Source organism: Gavialis gangeticus, unplaced genomic scaffold (genome assembly GCF_001723915.1).
Source record: "Gavialis gangeticus isolate Ggan-Ray unplaced genomic scaffold, GavGan_comp1, whole genome shotgun sequence".
In the NCBI taxonomy this organism is placed as follows: Eukaryota; Metazoa; Chordata; order Crocodylia; family Gavialidae; genus Gavialis; species Gavialis gangeticus.
The window spans coordinates 60,826,671-60,853,146 of record NW_017729004.1 but is presented as its reverse complement, the minus strand read 5'-3'; the positions used below and the strand labels follow the sequence as shown (position 1 = coordinate 60,853,146).

At 40.9% G+C, this 26,476-nt stretch overlaps 1 protein-coding gene across 1 annotated transcript; it reads right to left on the bottom strand.

Annotated features, from left to right (window-relative positions):
• Positions 1 to 1,004: 1,004 nt before the first annotated feature.
• On the bottom strand, positions 1,005 to 25,156 carry MIOS (meiosis regulator for oocyte development). The gene is made up of 11 exons (XM_019508468.1): positions 25,052 to 25,156; positions 22,832 to 24,202; positions 21,286 to 21,384; positions 20,092 to 20,349; positions 17,919 to 18,088; positions 15,136 to 15,201; positions 13,721 to 13,879; positions 9,495 to 9,647; positions 7,570 to 7,774; positions 3,974 to 4,103; positions 1,005 to 2,776 (listed from the first exon to the last, which is right to left on the bottom strand). The coding sequence occupies exons 2-11, from the start codon at positions 24,126 to 24,128 to the stop codon at positions 2,680 to 2,682; spliced, it is 2,634 nt and encodes an 877-aa protein (XP_019364013.1). The 5' UTR covers positions 24,129 to 24,202; positions 25,052 to 25,156; the 3' UTR covers positions 1,005 to 2,679.
• Positions 25,157 to 26,476: the final 1,320 nt, after the last annotated feature.

Here is a 26,476-nt window from a genome sequence, read left to right as displayed (position 1 = left end):
TCCAAGCTGACTGGCGGCCATATGCATATACATGCACATCGTGCCCCCTACGTGACCACCCTCCTCCCGCTCCCTCCCAGCCCCCTGCAGGCTGGAACTGCAGAGAATGCTGCAAAGGTCATAGATTTCTCTGCTAAAATGGGAAATCTGCATTTTCCTCTGGTAAAGGGGAAAATCCGTGTTTTTCTCCATTTTTTTTCCCATGGGAAATGGAAAACCTGGATCCCTGCTAATAAAAAATATCGTATCTACGCAAAGAACCTTGTCTGCCCTCATCAGAATTTGGTACCACTAATTGTTCTTCTGGAACTCCTCCCCTAGCTGTTGCTATTTCAAGGTGAATCTGAGGAGTAAACAAAGGGTAAGTATTTACAGAGAAACAAATGGGGTAGAAGAATTCACTAGATCAAAACAGCCTATTGGGAACCAATTTAATTGGAAGTTGCACATAAATGTTATGGTAGGGTGTTCTTCTGTGATATCAACAGAATACTGAAGGACAATTAAGTAAGAGACTGAAGTAGTAATTCAGGCTAAAGGAACAAATCAATAGACTAAACCACAACTCTTATTTTAAAACTAGCACAGAAGAAACAATAGTAACATGATCTGAATGTTAAAGTAGTCATGCTTCTTGTGCTCTATTAAACTTATTTTAAAAAAGGATACACATTATCCATCTGCAAGCTTCAGAATCAAATCCACAAGCCAAAACTCATAATTTTACTGGATCTACTGCTAGTAGGGATCCTTACATTCTTAGGAATTATGCAGAGGACCAAAAAAGTTAATCTAGTTTCTGAGAAGTACTGGAATTTGAAACAAAATGCATGGGAGTGACTAAAACACATTCAAATGAGTACATGTTTACCCCAGATATAGATGATATTGAAGATCAGTAGTTGTGGAATAAAAATACATCCTTGTCATTTTAAAATTCTTGTAAAATGAAATGTAAATATGATATCACTGATTCTATATAAGAAAAATAGTACCTTACATGGTATTTTACAAGCACTCTTTTATATTTATTAATAGAGCATATTTCAACTGGAAAAGTTCTGTCGATAAGTAATAGAAATGGTGAAAAATATAACTGGGCCAACAGAAGGAAGTATTAGCTGATAATAAGGAAGACCTCAACTTACCCTTGTAAGAAAGCCTTTGTACCAGTGTTTGTACCTTTTTAATTTTAGTTTAAAAATAAGACTATCAATTAGGCAAGCATTTTAGAGTAACTGTATTAAGTACATGATATTAATAGGTTCCAAAAGAAAACAAGGTATATGATGTATCACATACAAAATTTACAGGGTAATAGGTTTTTACCTTCAGTCTTGGTACCAAACACAGTACAACACTTATAACCAGTTGCATTTTACTGTATATCCTATTTTCAAACACCAATTTCTTTTCGCAGTACTGGCAGTGATATACCACTTTATTATATCTTCAACTATATGTTGATACGTAGGTGTCAACCTTGTTATTTTTACTAGTAAATAAAGTACACCTTTCCAAATAAACTATCCTCACCACCACCTATCTCAAAACAAACTTCTTCAAATTTGTGTGCTTTTGTTGTGAATTTTGTTGCTTTTAAAAAAAGAAAAACCATGGATAAAATACTGACACACTGACTAGATCCAAGCATAATATTGCAAGGTGACATTCAATTGCTCTCATGTGCTATTAATGAATTTTAATCCCAACTAGCGAAATACCTCTGAAACAAATCTTATATCAAAGACTTGAAACTGCAGATCTAAGAGTTTGCTCAATGTCCATTAGTGACCTGAATCAGAATTTAAATTAGTGCATTTTACACTTTCTTTTTAGAATATCTTAAAAGTGCGGCTACACCCTGTTTTTCCACAGTCTGGATACTCAAACCCCAGAAATACCTAAAATTCCTATGGGGTCCAATAATCAATACTTCAGCTCAAACTGATTTTTACAAAGCACGGTGGAATTTGAGAATCCTTTCATAATAATCCGAATTGATCTGTATTCTATACACCACGTTTAGGGACTTTTCCATTAGAGAAATAAAAAGGGTTGAATTAAGAATTACCATTCAAAATTGCCAGACGTGTAGTTAAAGCCAATAAATAAGACCTTAACTTGCACTGATACTACTGTCTTAGCATTAAAAAAAAAACTATGAATACAGAAAAAAAGTAGAAGCATCTTTTCTTCCAAACAAAAATCCATAGAAAACATTTCAATAGTTGCACTCTTCAATACAGTCATTCTTTGCATTTAATGAGTAGTGATGATGAATCAATCCCAGCAAGACTCAAGTATTTTCTCAACAGCCTTCAAATATCTATCTGAAAAGAGAAAAACTTCCACCAAACACTTTGTGATGCTGGCTCACATTGAATGAAAGTCCCAAGGACAGGTCAGCATTCTGCTGAAAATCTCTGTGAAGAGTGCTCCGAATTCCAGCAAAGCTTCTGCAAGTGTGTCTGGAATGAACTACTTCAGCCCACTTATAGGCATATTCCAGCAACACCTGGCTCTATGATGCACATCAAATCTATTAACACATCAAATTGCTGATTTGATAGCAATTTCATTTTCCCAGCATAGAGGAGTCATGAGAAACTTGTGCTAGAGGTATGTGTTTAGGTTGTGAAAGACATTAACAAAGTCCAAATTTGAAGTTCTAATGCTTTATGTCTGTACAATCTCTGCTGGCACAAGATTCCCTGTTGTATCCAACTGCATACACTTACATGAACATGCAGAAACTGGGCACTCGGTGTGGTCCCTGGATGAAAAAGAAAATAGGGAATTATCTGACTGTGAATGGGTTTGTTGTTTCACTGTTGTATTTCCTAAGATGAAGTGTTCATCACAGATTTACAGCACAGATCAACAGCAAACATACTGTGCAAGTAGTAATAAAGAATGCGTAAAATGGCAACCCAAACAGATACATAATAAAAATTTTAATTTATGCAGGGGAATTCAGAATGGTATGACAAACTGGGCTCAAACAGCCCCATAATAAGTACTAATAACAGAGGGGTAAGATGACATCTGGGAGATCTGACCCTATATGATACATAATATGGAGGGAAATTTGCTCATTGTGTCTGGCATGGAAGACTTTATGCAACATAGCATATCTTGAAACGTAACATAAATCAACTCAGAAGCTTATCCTACCCAACATACTGTATCAGGATACAACTTAACTCCTGTCACAACACAACCTGAGAGTATATAGAAAGGCAAAAACTTAGCCTTGCGTATCACAAGGTAAAAATAAAATTAGGCAGAAAAATCTAAAACCAACACTAAGGCAAAGAGTAATAAATGGCTTCTCGATCACCATAACTATTATAGCCTTTGCTTCAATTTTAAAACTCTCCAGTTTGGCAGACTGTTTCCTGAGGTTGAAAGTTTCCCCCTCCCCTAGAATACCCCTGAAAGTAGCTTTGTTCCCCATGGGTATTCTCAGTTTCTATGTCCGCTATCATGACAGTTCTCTCCAAACTTTTCCAGAAAGAACCCACAAATAGCACAACTTGTTCAAAGACAGCCATGGAAAAGAGAAAAGAGAAAGACAGGTCAGTTTTATAGCAGTTTCTTAACATGGTCTGGCTTTCATGACAGAGGAGCTAGCAGATATTACTGGGTGTAGTGTCTGGGAATCAGACACTGCTGATTACTCCAAATCTCTTTTGTGTTGTCTTAAGAAGAACTGGGTCTATTGACTAATACATACATTTTATGCAAAAGCCAGCATTAATACATTATTAAGTTAGATGCAGAGTTAAGGTTAAAATCTCAAACTTTAGCTTTGCTCCCCTCTGCATATGCCTTAAATTACATTTGATATAAAATATTTAAAGAAGAAATAAAACATCTTACATAAGAGTACAGCCAAGGAGGCACATGCTACGTGGCACAATACACATCAATTAAAAGAAGTTAAAATATTGTAATTTTGCTAGTTTACCTGAACCAGCTGAGCATGTGTCCAGCATGCCCACCATGCCTACAGTTGTGGCACCAAGTAAACCAGTTGTTGAACTGGGCTAATTTCTTGTCCTTGCTAAGGTCCACCTTTTCATCAGATTTGGAACCTCCTAGATATAGACAAGACATTTTCATTCATTACATTTTATTCTTCTGCACTGGTACTTTACATGCTCTGTTAGCATGCATAAGCCAAAACAAACTTGATTTAGAAAGATAAATCAAATGATAAACTTGTATAAATGATAAATTTATATAGAAAAAAAGACAGCATCATGAGAAAATAAATGAAAAGTATTTAATCCATTATTCTGAGCCTAAAGCTTTAGCATCTCTCCCCCACATGATATTTTTTAATTAAGCCTATAACATTTTAGTGTTACTGGTTGTGAATTTTACACAACTTTGAGACAGCCACATAACAGGATTTGTAAAATTTCTTCCTTAAAAAGCCTGTGGAAGCATGCATGCAAGCAACACATTTTTATTCTATGAGTCACTTAAACAAATAGGGAATCAGCAAAGGCAACAGAAGTACAGTGGTTAAACTACCGTTTTAGCTCCTACAGTCACAGTGACCTCAGGATGCATATTAATCATACATAAATATATAATACAATCTCTTTCAATACAGCTGTATTTTCTATTTTATTTAGTTTATTCCAAGTTTCATACATGATCTGCTTTCCTAGACTGCTGCTGCAGATCCTCATACTAATAAGCAATATCACTGTAAGCTGCAGAATGAAAACAATTTCACAAAAAAATTACAGATACACTAGTGAAACAAGCAGGAGAGATGTATGCGTTTATAGCAACACAATAGCATATTCCATAGCCTTATCACATCACTGAGCTATAAACCCAGTTACTGACTTTTATAGCATTTGGCAGTAAGACTGACAGATGCTATAGACATCAAATAAACCTCATTTATTTGCTAGTTAGCAGTAGAAATTTTTCCAAAACCATTGTACTGTTACACAGAAGAGAGAAAGAGGAATGAAATAAACTCAGACTTTAAATTCCTATATGCACATCATTTTCTATACAAACACTACATTTCAATTTTCAAGATATGAATCAATTTTCACAATGTCTCCCATGGCTAAACTGTCTAGGGCAGTGGCTCTCAACATTTTTAGACTCAAGGAACTCCTAGGAAGATGCCAGCTCTGAGTTTTTACTTGTTTTATTACCTTTCAAAAATAATAGAGCAATTCTTCCATTGCAAAGTACTCAGAAAGACCGCAACAGGTCAGAATATTTTTGACACTATGGATTTCTATTTGACATCTTTGGGTTGAAATCACGTGTAGGTATTTGCACACCTAACAATGTTGATATTGTGTTTAGAAGGATCTCATGGCACTACAGAGTGGTTACACCCTGGCTGAGAATAACTGCCTTAGGGCAGGGCTTGGTAACATACAGCCTATAGGCCAGATCCCATCTGTGGAGGTGAAGGGCTTTGCTTATGCCTGTGACCATACAAGGGCCAGGCAGCTTCCAGCTGAGCTTGTGCTGCTGCCACTTTTTCCCACCCTCCTGGCTCTAGTCCAATGTGGGTTGGATGGTTCTGGTGGCATGTCAGCAGTGGGGCCTTTGCCTGCACCAAGAAGCTGGGAGCTGTGCCCACAACATCATCACTGTTCCCAACTCCCCACTCTCCATCTGTGGAGCAGATTCAATGTCCAACCAGTGGAGAGCTGTGCTAGGGCTGGGCAGCTTCCAGCTGTGCCCATACCACATCCAAGGGAAAGGCAGAGCAGGGGGCTGAGGGAAGCAGCAGTGGCATGGGCACAGCTTCCAGCTGGTGGGGAGCTAAGCTGGAATCAGGTACCTGCAAGTTGTGTTCATGCTGCTTCCACTTCTTCCTGCTCCTCTCAGCCTTCTGAGTGTAGCAGATTCAGGTTGCAGCTGCCCAGACCTGACGCAGCTCCCCATCAGCTGGAATCTGCATCCATGCTGCTGCAGCTGGGGAGCAGGAGGCTGGAAGCAGCAGTGCAAGTGTAGCTCTCACACAGATGGCTTTGGTTGGGGGCACAGGGAATGCACCTCACCCACAGCACATTATGTGCCACTGAAGCCATCCAGCCTGCAGCTTGTTAAAGGTTGTTGGTCCCTGCTCCAGGGTATAGGCAATAATCCACCTAAGCTAACTGGGAATAAAATGCTACAGGAAGTATTTGGGCTTGGGCATCTAAGCAGATAATCTGGCCCAAGGTGCCTTCTTCCACAAAGATCCTTACCCACGTATCTTTTCCTGGAATTTTGTGCCTAAGCACAACATTTTCACAGTCCAGAAAAAAAAAAGGACCCCTAGTACACAGGGATGCGAGTAACTTGGGTTCAAGTACCTGTTCTGGGCTGATTTGGAGAGGCACTGTCCCATAGCCCAGTGCAACAGATACCCTCTACTCCCTGTTATGTCAGAGGTCTTTTGGGCAGGCTGCACCTAGTTTAGGTGTGCTCTAAGTATACCTACAGAATCAGGCCCTGGTAACAAGAGAGGCTGCCTAGCCTGGGAAATCTGCTCTGCAGGTCTCTGGGGCTTCAGCCGCACAGACTGATTTGCTGCAGGCCCCATACCCTGCTCAGGTTGTCTCTGATCAGTTGCCAGCAGTACTTAAAATGATGGACCTAAACGTAGGCACCAACTTTTATTTTTGCCTGGGGGAGGGGTGGGGAAGCTAAGATGATAGACATGTGGAAAGTTTTACACATTTCAGGTGACAGTCCTCTTCCCGAGGGGGGCCAGGGCCCTCAGGCCTCCATGTATTTGGCACCTCTGGACCTAAATACCTAAAAAAAGAGGCAATTAAATTTCTTAGAAACTTGGGAATCTGGGCCTACATTGCCACACTTCAACGAAGAAGTACAAAAATATATATGCACCTTCCTTTTTGATATATTTTCCCTTCTCAGATCAGTTTTAATCACAGCTGTAGTATTTCTTCATCCTATACTTGTAGATTTGTTAGCAATAATGAATTTCTAGTATTTTATTATTTCAGAAAAAGATGCCTATGCAAGCTGTAACTCCTGCAGAAGACTCAAAATGGTAAAACCTGATTGGAGAGAGCCAAGTTAGACAAGGGCTCCAGGACAGTGCCTAAGCCCTGGAGAGGGATGAGTTTTAAGCAATGTTTTTCCCCGTAGTTTTTCCTATTAGCAAACTTGAATTAATCCTGCTCAGCATGAATCCCATTTAATTATTTTGTGAATGGTATAGGGAACCTAGACAATCAAGCTGGGGTAATGGATTCCACTAGGTAGAAGGTGCCTATAGATGTCAAAATGTACTGCCCTGCGTGGCCCAAGACCTTTTGGGAATCTAATGTTTGGTACTTCATTAGTACTGAAGAACCAAATAACAATATTATGATATCTGACAGCATATATAATTATCGCATTCCATACAACTCCTTTAACCCACCTATGGAAATCTGGAAAAACTGTTACATTAGAAACAAAAACATTTGCAACAGAATGTCTTTTAACAGGGGCTATTAATGCTACTTTTAATTAGTACTGATTTGGATATTAAAAATATTTCTTAAAATTATTCCATACCTGGACAACTGGAAACTGGTGTGCCCATATTTATAAGGCAAAGTGCACAGCGAGGAAGAGGTTTGCGACAACCAGGACAGCTAGTAACCTTTGACTTGGTTGGTGAGCCACTCACACCATATTGACTAAAACCCCGCCCTTGATGAGGTATGGCTGAACAGCTGTAAGATATTGATTTCCCACAGAAATTGCAACTCACAAACACCTACAGCAATTAAGTACAGAACAAAAGCCAAAATTAGTTAGATAATATTGATAAGGGACAACAGAAAAAATCCAGTCTCAACATTCACACACAAATAAATCATCCCAACAAAAAAGCCTAACATCTTATCTACAATAGAAAGTTAGGCTAAATATAGTCAAAAAGCCTGAGGCTGAATTGATTCAGTCTTTGCAGGTTAGCTTAAGCTGCAAAGACTGAATGAAAAGCAAAGGAACAGACATTCAGCTTTTGATTTGGGAAACGCAGCCACATGCCTGCAGTGGCTCAAGCCAGAAGCCAGGTGGCACTAGAGCACAGCTCTCTGGTACAGCCAGCATGGGTTGTGTGTTCACTTTCTCTTCCTGGTGCCCCCAGGGTCTGTGGAATTCACAGTCCAGACTCACAGAAGCAGGACTCTTCAGGGTTACTCATCAATTTCTCTTCTCACTTCCAGATGCCTCTGCGATTTGTAGTCCCCAGGCACAGCCAGCACCAAGTAAGCAGGGCAGGGCAGCTCTGTACTCAGGGAAAGGGAAGTTTAAATCCCCTCTTTGGCCCCAGCCCTCAGACCCCAGCAGGGGTTTGCCTGGGGGGTAAGAGGGTAGTGAGCCACCCAGTGAGGCCAGTGAGCTAGCCCTCACTGCTCCAGCTAGGGAGCAAAGGGGCAGGGCCAGCCCTGCTCTCTGGAGCAGACAGCACAGTCCAACCCATGGCTGCAAAATGCTGGGATGTCGGTGGACTGTGATTTCACTTGAACTAGGAAGGGGTCTGGGACAGAAGTTTCATACACTGGTTTGACCCAAATCAGTTAAGTCTGATACTACATTCAACCAGTTTATCTTAAACCAGCTTCAGCCATTTTTAAATTGGTTTATGTGCAATGAACTTCTATGTTGTTACAGGTTTAAACCAGTCTCTGATCACTTAAACCTGTTTCTGTGTAACTTCTGTCTCTAGTCTTTCAGAACTGGAGTTTCAAAGAAATAGTGTATATTTTTGTAAACCTGAAAGATGTATCTTGTAGGAGGACTTCCCTTTCCTATTCTTAGCATAATGGGAATCTTAAAACAATGTCTACAGCCAATTATGTCTTAAGGAAACCTGGTGATTTATCATCAAACACAAATGATTAGCTACACACACTTTACACAATACAAAGAAATTCAAGATTTTTTTCATAAATATCTGTCACTGTTCAACTATCTGTTCAGAATGAGATGGGTGTTGAGGTCAGTATACTGATAATTTTTTTATTATTCTTTTCAGTAAAGAATGAAACAATCATCTGCCTTCCTTTTAGAGAGTGCTGAAGATCAAAGACATTGGAAGGCATGCTTCAGAAGTTTTAGAAAAGAGTGAAACAGTTCTAATAATTGGAGGGAAGAGAGCCTACTTTAAGAAAAAAAACTTGGCAAATGTTTTATAAAGAAATTGTTGTATTTTTCTATCATCTAACATGATAAAAAATTACCATCTTGATGGTTAATCTCCCCCAAATTACACTTTTCCCTCCTTTTCATGCCAATTACTTTCAGAAGGTATTTATGGCTACATTACAGGTTGGTCCTAAAACTAGGTCTCCCTTTTGCAAAATCTGTACTGATGGAGGCTAAGGTGCGGTTAACAAGAACAGGTAACTTATTATGTTAAAGGTACATGTCTCCTTTCTGTGTGCATTAGCTAGAACTGATCACAATATTGAAAAATGTTATATACATACCTGGGCTAAAGGTTTTGAACTGGGATCCAGCTTACTTCTATGAATATCAAACTCTGCTCGTTTATGCCAGAACCTCCAAGCATCCAACAAATTTCTGTAGTTCTCAATCCAGTATTGAACCCTCTCATCCTTAAGCACATCTGATGGGGAACCCTAAATTATGGGGAAAAATCCCAAAACACACACACACACACACACACACAGCAATTTTATACAATTATTTGTATACCAAAAGTACTACAATGCAATATAACCATAAACAAAAATTCAAGATTGTCTATTAGTTTAGATTAGAAACCATCATAAAGGTGGAAAGAAAAGAGTAAATATAAATGGTCAGTTTTCAGGCTGGAAAGATATAAACAGCAGAGCCCCAAGGGATCTGTGTTGAGACCACTGCTGTTTAACATATACATAAATGATCTGGAAAAGGGGGTGAATTGCAAGATGACAAAATTATCCAAAATAGTAAAGACCAAGGCAAACTGTGAGAAACAGCAGAAAGGTCTGGGACATTTCAGGGAATGGGAAACTAAATGGCAGAAGCAATTCAACACAGAAAAGTGTAAAGTGATGCACCTGGGCAAAAATAACCTGAAATCTACCTACATTATGATGGGCTCTACATTAGCTGCTACCACACAGGAAAGATATCCAGGAGTTATTGTGGACTGGTTGCAAAAAACATCAACTCAGTGCTCAGCAGCCATCAAGAGGCAAACAAAATGTTAGGGATTATTAAGAAGGGAATTGTTAGAACTGAAAGTATCATGTCCTTTTATAAATCCATGGTGTGTTCACACCTTGAATACTGCATCCAGTTCCGGCCCCCACACCTTAGAACAGGATATAGAAGAACTAGAGAAAGTACAGAGGAGAGTAACAAGGTTGATTAGTGGTATGGAGGGGTTTCCAGATCAGAGACTATTTAGAAAACAGACACTTGAGGGGAGACATGATAAAGATTTACAAAATGCTAAATTGCAAAGTGATTTACACTCTCTCTCACAATACAAAACTAGGGGTCACAAAATAAAACCAGTAGGTAGTAAGTTCAAAACTAACAAGATTTTTTTTTCACAGAGTGTGTTATTTAAAGCCTAGAACTCATGGCCATCAGATACTGTGAAAGCTGACAGTTTGGCCAGATTCCAAAAAACGACTGGACAAATTCCTGGAGGAAAAGGGCATCAGTAGCTGTTGAGCAGGGGAGTTAGGGATACAGCCTCTGAATTAGAACGTCCAAGACTTTAAATGCTGGAGGCTGCAAGTAAGAGAGGAAGAATGGAAAAAACCCTGATCATACCCAGTTCACACTCTGCTACTGTCTGACATGGGTTACTGGGCAAGATGGACCTATGGTCTGACCCCATAAATGGCAATTCTTATATTCTTATGTTATTTAATAAAGAAATCTAACACCAGTTTCCAGACATGAATTCTGCATATGAAGTACCCATCCAGTGACTGAAGTATCTTCTTGCCCTACGAAGTTACTATACAATATTAGTATTCTGTCCAACCATTTGTGAGAACATTTTAATTCATATTCTATATAACCAGCCATGGCAAATCAAAGTATGCTTTACCATTTGCATGCACATGCCACGTTATGAAAATATTGATATAATCCCCACTAACAGAAGCTTACATTTTAAGTAAAGACAGCAAAAAGAGGACATTGAAGCAGTACATCAGGCAAAGGGGAGGGGTATGTTAAACAAGGTATGAAAGCACAGGTTTTTCAAATGGTTCTTGATGTAATAAACAATAAAACCATATTTCCATTTTGCACATTGTTATGTGATAGCAGAATATGGGAAAAGGGGATGTGAGAAAGGATCTGAAGGGGGCTGGGAGCCAACATAGCACACAGCCCCCCCACCCCCCAAAGGACACTATAAATGTGGAAGTAAGCCTACAAGGGGGCATGTAATGAGATGACTAAACGCAGTAAGTCATAATGCTGGTAGGTCTTGAAAACTGCATTTAATATCTCTCCTAATGCTTACAGCTATTGATCAGGATGAAAATGCCCATACTGTAATGTCCCCCGTTCCACTGGCTCACTTCCCCAAAAGAGCTTTACAAGTCTTTTAAAATTTAAGGGAAGAACCTATCTATCTATGGGTAGGCATGAACAACAGTGAGTGGTAGCAATGGCAACTCTGCCAGCAAGGTCTAGAGCAGGGGTGGGCAATTATTTCAGCTGGAGGGTCACTCAAGTTTTGGTGAGCTGTTGAGAGGTGCACATGTAAAATCTTTCAGAATATATCATTTTAACAAATTATAGATAAAAAAACCCCACATGCTAAAAATCAAATATTAGAATATATTTTTTTTTAAAAATGATTTTTGTCCTGATTTATGTTTTTGAGAGTAGTGTATATAGAGGTAATTGCATAATAACTCAAAACAGTCTTCATAGATTTAATAGATTTCATAGACATTATGGGCTAGAAGGGACCTTGCGAGATCATCGACTCCAGCTCCCCATCATAGGCAGGAAGTCTGCTGGGGTCAAATGATCCCAGTAAGATAAGCATCTAAACTTTTCTGAATGAGTCCAGAGTAGGTGCTTGCACCACCTCTGGGGGCAGTCTGTTCCAGACCCTGGACACTTGGACCATAAAGAAGTTTTTCCTTATGTCCAGTCTAAATCAACCTTCCAGAAGTCTGTGGCCATTAGACCTTGTTATCCCTCGGAGGGCCCTGGTGAACAACTGTTTTCCCAGATCCTGGTGTACACCCCTTGTATACTTACAGGCTGCCACCAAGTCTCCCCTGAGCCCTATGGGGCTGAAGAGTCCCATACAAGAGTCTTACTCTTGTATAGTGTGTGTGGGGTAGGTGGGTGTGTGTGTGTATGGAGGGAGGAGGGGCTGCCCATGCCCTAAGTCCTGGGAGCCAGCTGGGAGTAGGTGGAGGGGGCAGGAGGCAAGGGGCATGTGCAGCAAAGCTAGCCCAGGTGGTACAGGTGCAATCTGTTTCCTCACCTGCAGTTGCACCTGTGGCACTCCACAGTGGACTGAGGCCTGCTCGCTCCTGGTCAGGGCAGCCCACACCACATACCTACCTGTACCCACCAGACAGTACCGCCCCAGTCACTGTGCACAGCCTCCCAGTGAGGCTGCTGCTGCAGGTGCCCAGTTAATATTCAGTTCACCTCAACTTCAGTGGCTCCTCCTCCCTCTGCTGCACTGCTCAGGGAAGCCATAGGATGTGTGCTAGACACCATACATCCAGCCAGGAGGGGGAAGCTGCAGCCAGGCAGCTGCTGTCCCAGTGTGCGGGGTTCCAGCTCCAGCTCCCAGCTGCCTTTCATCCACTCAGCCACCTGCAGGTGGCTGCTCACTGCATCAGGTGGGTGAAGTGGTTGGAAAGCAGCCAGGAACTAGAGCTGGAGCCCCACATGTTAGGCCAGGAGCCACTCGGTTGTAACTCCCCACCTCCTCTGGCTGGGCATCTGTCCCCATGGCTTCCGTGCGCACCTGCTTCCAGGAACAGTGCAGGAGGAGGATCTGCTGGAAGCAGGTGGAGCTAACCAGTACCTGGATAGCTGCAGCCTCACCAAGAGCTGCCCCACTGGGAAGCTGTGCACACTGGTTGGGATGGTGCTATCTGGCAGGTGTGGGGCAGGTGTGTGGGGGGAGTGTGGCATGGGCTGTCCTGGGTGGGAGCAGGCAGGGCTCAGCTCCATGCAAAGCGCTGTGGGGCAGCCAGGCAGGATCCAATCAATTGGTGGGCACCTGCCCACAGGCCAAATTCAGTCGGTTGGTGAGCTGGATCTGGCCTGTGGGCCATATTTTGCCACCCTTTGTCTAGTAACAATAAAATAATTTCAGTGCTGATATAAATTGCTTTGAAGCAGGAAAGACACTGAGAATTTAAACAAACTGCCAACCTCAGATTTTGCCTGAGAGCTATATCATCATCAGACAATGGATGGTACATGTCTAAGCTAATGGGAAGGGAAAGGATCATTTAATCTCTTTTCCCTTCTTCCCAGGAAATCTTTACAATCTGGACAGTGCAGTAAGGCCATCTGCCAGCTGAAGCCTTAATGTTGCATAAACAAGAAATAGCACATAGCTTTATTTTCATACTATGGGAACTTTTCTGTTCGTCTTATAAGATTTTATGCCCACAGTACTGAAGAAAATAGACACAGTTTTCCAATACACATAATAGAGTAATCTGTAACTACTTCAGAGAGATGAACTAACCTGCAACATACAATAGCTTGCTGTCTGAACATCCCCAGTTCTATCAACGTAGCTTTCCATTAGGTCTACTCCATCTTTTGTCAGTCCTGTTAACAGGATTCCCTCTAGATTCCCAGCATCTTTCATTTCATTTGTCAGCTTCTCAATAAATCTATTCAACTGAGGAAGAAAAAGATATCAACTCAGTTTTCTGGTCATATTCTTCTAACATGAAGAGTTTTGCTTCTGGCAGCACCTCAATATTTTGATGAAGTTTTCCCCCAGAGAAAGTTTTTCAACTAAAAGTTGGAATTTATGTAGAAAAAGTTAGTGTAAAACACAGACACATCCACTTCAATGCAGTAAAATCAAAATCCTGGTCAACATACTCAATATTTCCTGAAATAGTGGGAAAAAAACAATAAGCCTCTATGTAGGTTCTGATTCAGTAATTTAAAAAAATCCTTTCCCACTGTTAATACAACCTACTTTATTTCCAAAATTGTATTTCATTTGAATCAATCCACAATATAAGTGTTTACATCTATTTATGAAGAAAAGCTTTCAGAAGACCATGAATCTTAGCTGTTGGTTTCCAAATGTGTTTTGTTGTGGTATGACAGCAAACATTTTATGTAGTTTAAATACATTAGTTTCTATTACACTTGGATGTTTAACTTAGATTTTCCTCAAAAATAGTTGGATGAAATAAAGACCTTACCTAAGTTTGTGAAATCAAAATAGCCTTCTTTTTTGCAATCTTAATCAGGTACATGAGCCAGAGAAAGAAGGAAACAAGACAACTACAAGATAAACCATGGAAAATCAATTCTGCGTACTTTGACCCAGTCCTAGCATGACTCCATGCAAACTGAACCCTAGTGCACTGAATGGGTAACCACTTAGACAGAATTAGTGCATTACTGAAGTTTTTAATCATAAGATTCTAGTAAAAACATACTGTTTTTTCAATAAAGATAACATAAAGATCTTATGTTCTCATATTTCAAAATCAAGATCTCCAATATTTGCTTATCAACAAATATTTCTCCTAAAGTAGGTTATGCTGTTATGTTATGACATAGACACCATATTTTCTCAAATCCAAGAGAAGGTTCCCTCCCCCTCAGTGAGCATGGGGGGAATGCCCCTTGTCCTGGATTTGAGTACAAGGCAAAGGAGGCAGAGAAGGAGGGCAAGCAGGTGCTAAAGCTCCAGCTTCAGCCCCAACCTGGGTTTGGAGCCACAGCTGCAGCCTCTGCCACCCCCATTTTATTAACACAGTTTAGTTTATTTCTTATTATTTTCAGGAAAATTACAAAATGAAGTGAGTCACTACTTCCACTATTCACCTTCAGCATTTTCTATAAAGATTTCCGACTAAATCATACAGAATGGCATACCAGGTCGTACCAACATTCAAAATACAGACTTACCTGAGCATCATTGAGGAACTTACAAGCAAATGCCACTCTGTCTCTTACTGCTACATTATTTTCATACTATTATGAAAAACAATAAAGAAAATATGCTATATCAAAAGCGGAAGTTTCCAAGACATTCTGTTCAAGATCAGAATACTGTCTTATTTTATATATAATATTGTGTATTTGACATAATGCAAGTAAAAGTTGTGTTTACATGCTGACATGAACTATTTCAAGTTCCAGGTGCTATTTTTATAGGTTTAACAATCAAAGCAAGACTGTCGCACCCAGGGTATTCTACCATAACATCAGAAAAGCCCAACTCACTAAATCACACTTTGATCTATGGAAGACTGGCAAATCACGGAGCATCAATTCATAGTCAGCACAAACAGCCAAAATTACCACCACAGAACCAGCGAGGGGAGGGGAGGAGGACCAGGTAATTGAGAAATACAGACAAGTGAGAAAAAGGAGGCAGAGGAAAATAACAGATGGGATGGAGTAACCAAGTGAAAAACAAGAATCAACAGTACAATTGAATACTTAGTCTCTTTTGAACAAGACATTAAAATACATAATTTTCAAAATAATTTGTTACATTGTTTATTACTTGTACTACAGTAGTAGAATCATAGAAAACTAAGGTTGGAAGGGACATCAGGAGGTCATTTAGTCCAACCCCCTGTTCAAAGCAGGACCATCCCCAACTAGATCATCCCAGTCAAGGCTTTGTCTACCCAGGTCTTAAAAGCCTCCAAGGATGCAGAGTCCCCAACCTCTCTGGGTACCTGTTTCAATGCTTCATTACCCTACTCATGAGAAAGTTTTTCCTAACATTTAACCTAAACTTCCCTTCGCTGCAATTTGAGACCACTGCTTCTTGTTCTGTCATCTGCCACCACTGGGAACAGTCTAGCTCCATCCTCTTTGGGACCACCCTTCAGGCAGCTCAAGGCTACAATTACCACCCCACCCCCCGTCTTCCCTTCTCCAGACTAAATAAGCCCAGTTCTCTCAGCCAGTCCTCTAAGGCATGTGTCCCAGCCCCCTAACCATTTTTGCTGTCCTCCAATTTGGCCACATCCTTTCTGTAGTGAGGGACCCACAGCTGGGCACAGAACTCCAGATGTGGCCTTACCTGTGCCAAATAGAGGGGAATAATTACTTCCCTTGATCTGCTGGCAACACCCCTACTAATGCAACCTAGTATGCCATCAGTATTCTTTGCAACAAGGGTGTTCGCTCATATTCAGCTTCTTGTCCACTGTAACCCCCAGGACCATTTTCTGCAGAGCTGCTGCTCAGCCAGTTGGTTCCCCAGCCTATACTGGTGCATGAGATTGTTCCATCCTATGCGTAGGACTTTGTACTTGTTCTTATTGAACCTCATGAGATTCCTTTTAGTTCAACCCTCAATTTGTCGAGGTCTCTCTAAATCCTAGCCCTACCCCTCCAGCGTATCTGCTACTCCACCCAGCTTGGTGTCACTTGCGAACTTGCTGAGGGTACACTATCTCATCTTCAGTTGCTGATGGCCTCAACTGAGACCACTGAGACACAATGTGATGGGCACTATATATACAAAGTAGGAAAGTACCCCTGCATCAGACAGATTACCATGGAAACGGACAGCTTTTTCTAACTACTGGTTTATGCGCATACGCGTCATTAGCTTATTGTTTTGCTCTTTCACACAGACTAAAACCCAACTTAGAAATAACAGTTACAGATTAACTTGTAGGAGAGGCAAGGAGTTTTTGGGGGTGATATTTTTTTATTGGACCAGCAACACAAGAGAGAATCAAGACACTGACACCCAGAACACCAACATCATTAACTTATTACAACATTCCCGATTCCACTCTAAAATATCTGTACTCTCCGAAGGCTTGACAGCTGATCCAATAAAAGATTTCACCCCGAAAAAACCCCTTGCCTCTTGCATATTTCCTCAACCATAGCAGCTATAAGATCACCCTAACACACAGAGATTTCCTTGTACTTCATGAAAAAATAAACCCATAAACTTAGTTTAAGGTCATTCTGTCTCTGGACCTAAAGTACCACATATTGTCAAAACAGTTGTACAGAAAATAATTTAATACATGTAATACATGTTTATAACAAAGTAAAATTTTTATAAAGTAAAATGGTTACAGAGAAAACACAGATATTTCAAATATATTTGGTGATCTGAAGTCTGTCAAGACAAGAGAATTTGCTTTCTACTTTTTTTTTTCCCTTCAGGCTCATTTTGTTGTGCATCTGAGATATCCCCTCTCCTTAAAAACCCTACTCATTCTTGTATCAATAAATAATTCTCACCAATATTGTCAAAACAGGGAAGAGTATTTGGTCAGATCTCTTTTTGGTGGAAAACCTGATGTGTTTCTATGATGTAAGGAAAACAAACCTTGAGACTATTTAAATTTCCAACTCTTCTTTTTAGAAAATTGCTATGTGTTTATCATCTTTTCCTTTAGTTTGTTTGCCTCAATTTATTTACTCTTTGCTACTTCATTTGAGTGTTTTTAGCTTAATGTGATGTGTTTGTTTTATTCTATTTTAATGTCTATAAATATCAGAACTTCTAAAGAAAATAATCATCAGGAGGCTGCAACCAGCATTAGGAGGAAACAAATGATAAATCCTAATCTGAATAAATGCAAAAGTTTATATAAGATCCTCTGTAATCATTTAAAATACATTTAAATTACATTCAAGGACAAAAGTTAAAAAAAGATAGCTTTTAAAGTTCAAAAGTTTGCTTAAGTTAAAAGGTTGCTTACCAAAACTCCATCATATGAACCAGCCTCACTTGTCAGAAAAGCAAACATAGCACACAAGTAGGGGTTGTTTAACTGCAGTCTTAAAGTGCTGCACATTTCTCTCCAAAGGGAGTTCTTCTCATCTGTATAGCCTGATAAGGCCATTGCTACTACATTGAGGTTCAGATCACCTGAGCATTAGAAACAACCAATAAAGCACAGTGATTAAGATTTAAGAAGACTGTCTTCCATTTCCAAAAAGGGAAGTTGATTTGAAAAAAAATACAAAATACAACTGAAAACATCAGTTTGAGGTGAGTTCATCTGAATGAGTAATCCATAAAAGCATTATGTTTGAATACTCAAGGATAGGACCTCAGCCAAAGTGCAAGAACTTGTACAAACATGGTCCTGTACTCATTAACTATACCAGTTCTATGAAAATGTATCTTAATTTGCTACTTTAAATCACGCTGCTCAGGTAGACTAGTGGCTTAGAAATCCATATGACACAACAACTACCATTTCACAGTTTTGAAACTGCTTGTAATTAGTCATTGTTAAGTCTGATCAAGTACGGATGCCTGTTTTGTATAAATACAGCATGGGTTATTTTCTAACAGTGATACAGTATGAAAATCTGTGTATCCAAACCAGCTCCTAAGTGCTGTCAGAAAGAGACATCACTGTAAGTGTGAAATAATAACTTAAGCAAATATACCATGATTAATGATGATCAAAATCATAATTTATATTTGCAAGATGACAAAGTTAAGACTGCATTTAACTATGATTTTGAGTATACAGACAAACCCAGTAAGAGCAAAGATTCTATTTCACCTACCCCATTATTAAATGCATTTTTGTTCTGTACTGGAATAAAAAATAAACTTCTGAACATTTTCATGGTACAGCATTATAATCTCACCACCTCTTTCTAGATGGAAAAAGTGAAGTTTTTCATTTACCTCACTCTTTCTGGTCAGAAGCAAGTGACCAGAATCCATCCTGGATCTCTGAAAATTTATTCAAGCTGAAGAAAGAGCACGTCTCAACTAAAATGCATTTTGTCCAAAATATTTAAAAAATCCTCCCTACTCAACAGTCTGCAAATACCAATTGTGCAACTTCAGACTTCTGCTAGGAGCTCTGTACAAGGACACCCCCGGGAAGACAGTGGTACTCTGTATCAGCTTGGGGAATCACTTGGGCACAGCACTCTGTGAGAATCAGGACCACAACATGCAGTTATTAAATGGAGTCCCCCCTCCAAAATACACTGGGTTTTAACTTTCTGTGCATTTAAAATCTTTTCTGCATAATGTAATGATTTTTAGTGATTTTTTTTTTTTTTTTTTTTTTTACTGAAGGTGATCCTACTGCTGCCATACTTCCAGAGTTCGGCATGCTGTGGTGCCACCAGTGAGACCTGTGGCATGGGGCTCCCGTCATTGCCACTAGGTCCCAGCGGCTCAGTGACTCCCTTGCCCCACCCATCCAAATGCTTGTTCAAATGAAACATTTTGCTGCATCCTGATCATCAGTGGATTTTTGCTACATCAGTGGCACAGGGGGAGAGAAAGCTACCAGAACACATGGAAATAAAAAAAAAAAAAAGGAAACTCTTTCCCCTTCTATAATATCAAACTAAAATACAGGTTTACAAAAGACCATTCATCTTGGGATTTTACCAGATACAATCCCTTCTGAGACACTAGGAAGTACTAGTTTAATACATAAGAAATTCTAACTGTACATAGTAGGGCATTAGTACAATTCTAAAAAGAGCAAGGGATGGAGACTTAATTAAAAGAAAGGAATCACAGACAAGAATGTAAGTACTAACAGAAGGTCTAATTCAGTGTTTCCCAACCGGTGTGCCATGACACAAAAGCATGCCATCAGAAATGAACAGGTGTGCCGCAGAATTTTGCCATGGCAATAAGCTACAATAGGTATGAGGATGGGGAATGCCTTAACAGGTGTGCCACAAAAATTTTTTAATGTAAGCGTGCCTTGGGCTGGAAAAGGTTGGCAAGCACTGGTCTAATCCAACCCTTACTTTAACTTCGTGAATTTTGTATGAAGCCCACTGATATCCAAAGATGTTACCATGGCAATGAAAAATGATCTCGTAGTATGGCAGAAAGCTATCCCCCCACGAAAAGTGAAGATATTATATAACAGTATATACCTTTTCCTGAAGAAGCTCCTTTATTTAATATCTGTATTGCTCGCCGTATATCCAAGTTGAAAAGTGCTACTGCAGCAGCTCGCTCCCAGTCTCCTTCTTGTTCCAAAGAATTTAGGAAGGGTTCCACATCCAAAGCTGTGCCCTTCTTTATCCATCCACAGAGCTGCAGGGCCAAGGATCTTTCCTCACTTAGGTACTGAATAATATCTGCCTGCCTATCAGATCCACTCCGACTATGCCTGAGGTTCTCTGTTGTTCCTGAAAAGGAACACAACATAAATTATTTGACATATCTATGAATTGGAAAACATAATCTTTAAATTCACTGAAAAATTACAAAACTGAACTTTGTAACAAACTGAACACAATGCTCATTTTTTAGAAAGAAAAATCAAACTTAAAACGATAATAAAATAGCACCTTATTACTAGCTCTTCTATTACTATTTTCAGCAGCTAAACATGTACAGAGTCTTCCAAAAACAAAAACATCTAATCTTAGCTCCAACAGACTAAATTAGACAGAAAAACAGGTGACAGAAAAGATGGAGACAATGAAGAGTATGCACTTATTCAGCTGAATAAGTGCATGGCACAAAGGAGAGGGCAATTTTACACATTACACACACATGTTCAGTATTCCTGTTTACGTTATGTTGTTACACAAATGGAGACAAACACGAAGTCAGTTTAGCTATCACTACATCCTTGTGTAGGAAAAATATATTGTAAGAAGTTATGGGAAAATAATAGTTTAAGACTACATTTATGCAGAATAAAACATTTGAAATGAATCTTTGTGACCTTTCAAGCAATCTCGCTTAGCTTTCAAAATAAGACATTATCTGGCAATAGTACTCAAAATACAAGTTTAGTCCAGTATGGTTTCTCTAAGAGCCAACTAGAAACTATTTATGTAGAAAGTTGATGCACAAGCAGAGGTATAGAGCAGGGGCTCATGAATAAATTACTCCAAAGCATGTACTTACAGCATATAAGCTGCTCTGATATGTATGCTCATATTCCACAGTAACTGAAAACTAACACATTGCATGTTATGCCTCAGTGAAACATGATCCAAAATGAACTCCAACAACTTAATAATTTTGAAATGACAACAAAAACCAGATGTCTCAAAAAAAAGCTTTTGTAGATGTGCTACAATGTAATTGTTATTAAGACACAACGTTCTTACCCAAAGATGACTTCACAATTGATTTGATGCCTGCGTAAACTAAGGGGCCTTTGTTCCCTGAAAGTTTCTGATCCATATCTTCAGTATACTGCTTCATAAGTATTTTCAGATATAGGAAATATGAAAAAGCCTTAAAGTTTAATTACAGGGAAAAAAGCCCCAATTGTTCAGCTTTAGATTTTACTAGAATCATCTTACATACTAGCCTTTCCACAACAAATATCATACTAATGCAGCGATGCCAAATGCATCTGACCACCTGGGCCTGACCCGACATGTGAGGCCAGTCCATAGGCCTGCATCATTTGATTCCCCACAGGAACTGTAGCAATTAACAGTGCCATCACTCCACTGCTGCCAAATATCTGGACCCACAGAAAGTCTTGCAGGCCAAATGCCACAACTCTGAGAGTTGGATCTGGTCCATGGGCTATATCTTGGTCACCCCTGCACTATTTGTACACTGAAAGCAATATGCTAACCATGGTGGTAACTTTTAACAAACTGACATAACATACAGAATTCTGTTACTATGAATTACTATCATACAAAGTTTCCTTATCTACTAATTGTTTATAGGTTAACCAGGACCAGCTCAGACTGTGGGGTTCTGAGTCACAGTCCCCTCTAAAATGGAGAGCTGTACTGTGCACAGAAATGACAATTCATACTATGTTAAGGAAAGGTGACGGAGAAAGAAACCAGCCCACTATTCACTGAAAAGGAATGAATAGAACACCACCCAACTGGTTATCTAACATCCAGGCATTTTCAAAGACCTCAGGATTACAAACATAGCAACACACAGTTTTTTTGGGAGCAGCTAGTTTTGAAGAACTTCACATGAGAGATAAGCCCTTACTTTAGGTTTAGTATTATAACAATATTACTGTGCTGGTGTATTTCCTCATTTAGACAAACCTTTAATGAAAGTAAGCGGGACAAGGAATATCCAGTTTCCTCTCTATTCTGCCAAAGTGATAGTTAAAAATATGACACTAAATGGACTACAGTTTCCATTTAAAAGATTATCTAACCATCTAAAAATAGGCAGCATTCAGGGTACATTTTTGATCGCTAAATATTTAGTACTTGTAGATTTTTCATCTTCAAAGTCCCTTTCAAATATTAGAGTTATCACAACTCAAGCTGAGGAACTGACATATCACCAACAGCAATGGAAGAGTTACTAAATACAATTAAAGAAAAAAAGACACAGTATTTATATAAATTAAATAAACGTTATTCTGATTATGCACACAGGTAAGCATATTTTGAGGTATTCCCAGCTGGTTAAGGAGACAGACCTTAAAACATACATCCTCCAATAATTTTTTCCCATCTGCCTGAAAAGTACAATTTTTGATTCCCTGCATTCCCAGTGTTCATAGAGTATTGCAGTGTCCCACACTATTTAGACTTCACACTATTCAAACTTCATGCTCTTTATGTATTTAATATACAACATAAACAGTTTACAGAGAGACTAGAAGGCTCCCTTGCAATTCTCTCCCTTTTCTACAATTGTTTACATCTGAAAGGATATAATGCAGAGTGTACCAAAGCGACTTCAGCTGAGGATCTTCATTTCCAGCTAGAAGATGATTTCTCCAGACCTGCTCAGTATCAAGGCCATACCTAGATAAAGCTCTCAGACGCATTTTGGTGGCTATATCTTTTTCTAAAGAACTAGCCTTTCCTTCCTCTGTGCATTCATACAAGTGTCGGCCACACGCCCACATTAAGGAAGTTACTGGACTCCATGCCAAAGAAATCCTTTCAAAGACAGTGAAGTCAGACATCGCTCTGTTGGGAGTAACAACAACCATTCGATTTTGACTTGTAGGATGCCATGCAAAGGAAGCAATGTAATTGTCACATGGCTGCACACTTCTTTCAATGATTGTAGGTTCTGTTTCATCTCCAATAGGTGTGGGAGTATGCTGCATGTCATACAATCTAATGATGTTACTATCCCTGGTTAAAGTAGCTAGGAGTCCAGTTCTTGTTGGACACCATGCTACTTTTGTTAGGGGCTTTGGTTGCTCTGTCAGGGTCAAAACAGGTTTTTCAAATTTTCTGAGGTCCCATATGGCAACCTGGCCTTCATAGAAGGAAGCCACACGATCATGGAAATATGGGTCTACAGTTACCCCCTGGACAGCCTTAGTATTTACAAACATCTTTTGGCTTGTGTTCCTAAGATCAAAGATAGCCAGGTTTCGGTGCATTCCAGCTAAAAGAAGCTTCTGATCCCGTGGAAGCCAACAAAGAGAAAGACAAGCGTCATTCTGTCCCAATTCATAAAGTGGCTTTGTGACTACCAGCCCTGCTTCAGTATCACCAGCTGAAAGTCTTACTTTCTCTGTGGCAACTGCAGTCTCTGGAGTGTATTTGCTACTGATATCCCAAATCAGTACTGAAAAGTCAGCCCGGTGTTTATCTAGACCAGCAGCAAGCCAGTTACTGTCCAGTGGATTCCATGCTAGGGTATTGCATTGTCGGGCATGTTTTGGGACAAATTCTTTGCCTATCAAGTCTTTGGATTTTGAGTTGTGATCCTGTCCAAGGCTGGTAAGAACAACTCTGCCATTGGCCTGTCCAACAGCTAGGAGACATTCCGGATCGTATTTAGGATACCAAGCCACACATTTCATGTAGGGTGTGTCTGAGTTTATTGATAGCAATGTAGCTGTAGTTTCTTCTGACAATCGCAAGGATCCTGCTTTGGGTTCTGAACTCACAGCGGACTCAATGAGGTAGAGACTCAGTTCAGAATCACATACAACAAATCGATCAACATGGTGTGGAGCCCAAAGAATATCAGGCTTGGAGCCGCTCATGCTTGCTGGACAATCAGCAGACCAGACTCACAGTGGTGAAGGGAAAAGTCAAGTGACATCCATTGACAGGAATACTGTGAACAAAGGAATTTGTAACAGTGTTAGAAAATACAGACTCCTTCAACTGTCTAAAGCATCTTAAGAGGCCAGGACAAGTAGGACACAGTTTAGAGTTCTTTCTAATGCAAAGATTTAGAAATGTATGTTAGAGATAAATGGCAAAAGCTCTTCTGACATCACCTCAAGGCCCCATCTTCAACCCTGCCCTGCCTCCTATTGACATAGTATCTCCTGGGGGGAGGGGAGGGGGAAATCCATCTATTCAACCTTGAATTGAAAACAAGACTCACTACTTGTACAACCTCTCTCATATTACTTTCTTGTGTTTCTGTAAGAGACATGACACCAGAAACATTGTCTGGTTCATCTATCAAGGCTCTTCCAGCACACATGCAAAATGCTCCCAAAGTGCAGGACAGTACCGGGGCCAGTTCACGCCTTAGTACAGTGCCAGGGCGGAGACAGGCAGCTGCGCTGGTTTCATCAGTGCAGAGCAGCTAGAAGATAACTGAGCAGGGTCCTTAATACAATCTGGAGACTTGCCTCCCCCGAACAGCCCTGGCTTGGCTACGGCGCCATAGCACTTAGCACGAGACGCCGGCACCGAGCGCGCGTTTTCCTGCGGTTTCACGCGGCCTCAGTGTAACCGGCGACGAGGCCTCTCGCCTAGTCTAGGTGCAGGTGCAGGCGGGGCTCGGCCTCGCAGCTCGGCCGTGCCCGCGCTCCGCTCCCCCGTGGTAACCTCGGCACAGACGCGCCCGAGGACACCCCCGGCGCCAAGCAGGGCCGGCAGGAGGCCGCGGGGACGGTGACAAGGGGCGGCCAGGCGGGGAAGCCTGGAGCCCGGCCCGCAGCGCACTCACCCTGCTCCCACCGGGCCCCGCAGCACCGCGGAGCGAGCAACAGGCACCCTCAGCTACTTCCGGCTTGGGGCCGGAGGACGAAACCCGCTACTACTTCCAGAGCGAGGGGAAGAGGAAGTCCAGTCTCCCCCTTCCATCTCCGGGTTTGGAGAGGGGGAAGGGGAAGCCTGCGGTACTTCCGGTTTCAGGGGAGGGAGCGCTTATTCCCTCCGGCGAGAGGAGCAGGGCTTGCGGAGTCTTCTGACCTCATTTCCGGGGGGCGGGGTAGCTCCTGTGACTGGGCCACGGGCCGGTCCGTCGGGGTTCGGGGCGTGTCACGCGCTCGGGGCCTGGAGCGAGGAAGCGGATCCTAGTAGGAGCGGGTGCCCTGGAGTGGAGGGCTGCTGCCCGCCTCATGCCCGAGCGGCTGAGCTGTCCCTATCCCGCTGCGGGGCGCGTAGGACCCGGCCTGGTCCTGGCTCCTAACAACATCTTGGGAAAAGCAAGCCCACTTAAGTCGGAGGAGGATAATAGGAGAGGGGGCCCCTGTTGCACTGTGTGACGGTGGTTGGCCACCTACAGATACAGGGTTTTCCCTGGCTGTCCTCACTTCCTTGGTCACGGGCTCTGTCCTTTTTTTGCCTCTGGCTGTGCAGGATGGGCAACTCCTTTTCTTAGTTGTAGATAACCTAGTAGCGCTCCACTGTGCTGGCTCATTTTCTTGGGAAACTCATTGTCAAGCTGAATCTGCAGTGGCGCTGGCCCAGGTTGAGTGTCCCAAGTACTGCGCCTAGCAGGGTCAACAGCTGCCCTTCGAAACCTCTTTCCCTCCACTGAAAAAACTCCCACTTCATTCACAGAGAGTCGCTTGCTTTCAGGCAATGGCTCTGTGCCATCAAAATACTGTTGAAAGGCACTAAACAAAACATTGACAAAATCCAGATGGCTATGTGTCATCTGTAGGAAAATAAACTGAAAATGTTTCCTTCATGGAGGAGGCATTTTAAAGTGACAGGCAGATAGGAAAAATGTCTGGACTCTTGGCAAGAGAGTTTGTCACAGGCTTGCTTCATTAATTTTGTTACGTAGCCCCAAAAAGGGGGGGGAGCATCCAGAAAACAAAGCATGTCCTGTGTACAAAATATATATATGACAGTATCTGCAGGTGGTAAATTTCCCAATACTAATGAACTTCCCAAATAGTTCTGTGGTTTCTGTATGGGAGTTGAGGGATGACTTCCTTTGCCCAGAATGCAGTCTTCAGAATTTCAATAAAACCAGATGGTCAAATAAAATGACTGACATGGTCATACAAGACAGATAAGCATCTCAGATTGCCAGGCATAAGAGCAAAGAAAAAGCTATCTGTTGACTAGTCCTATTTTTCTTAAACTTGGCTTAGTGACCAATGGGGAAAATATTTAGAATCATAAGAAGAGTAGGGCT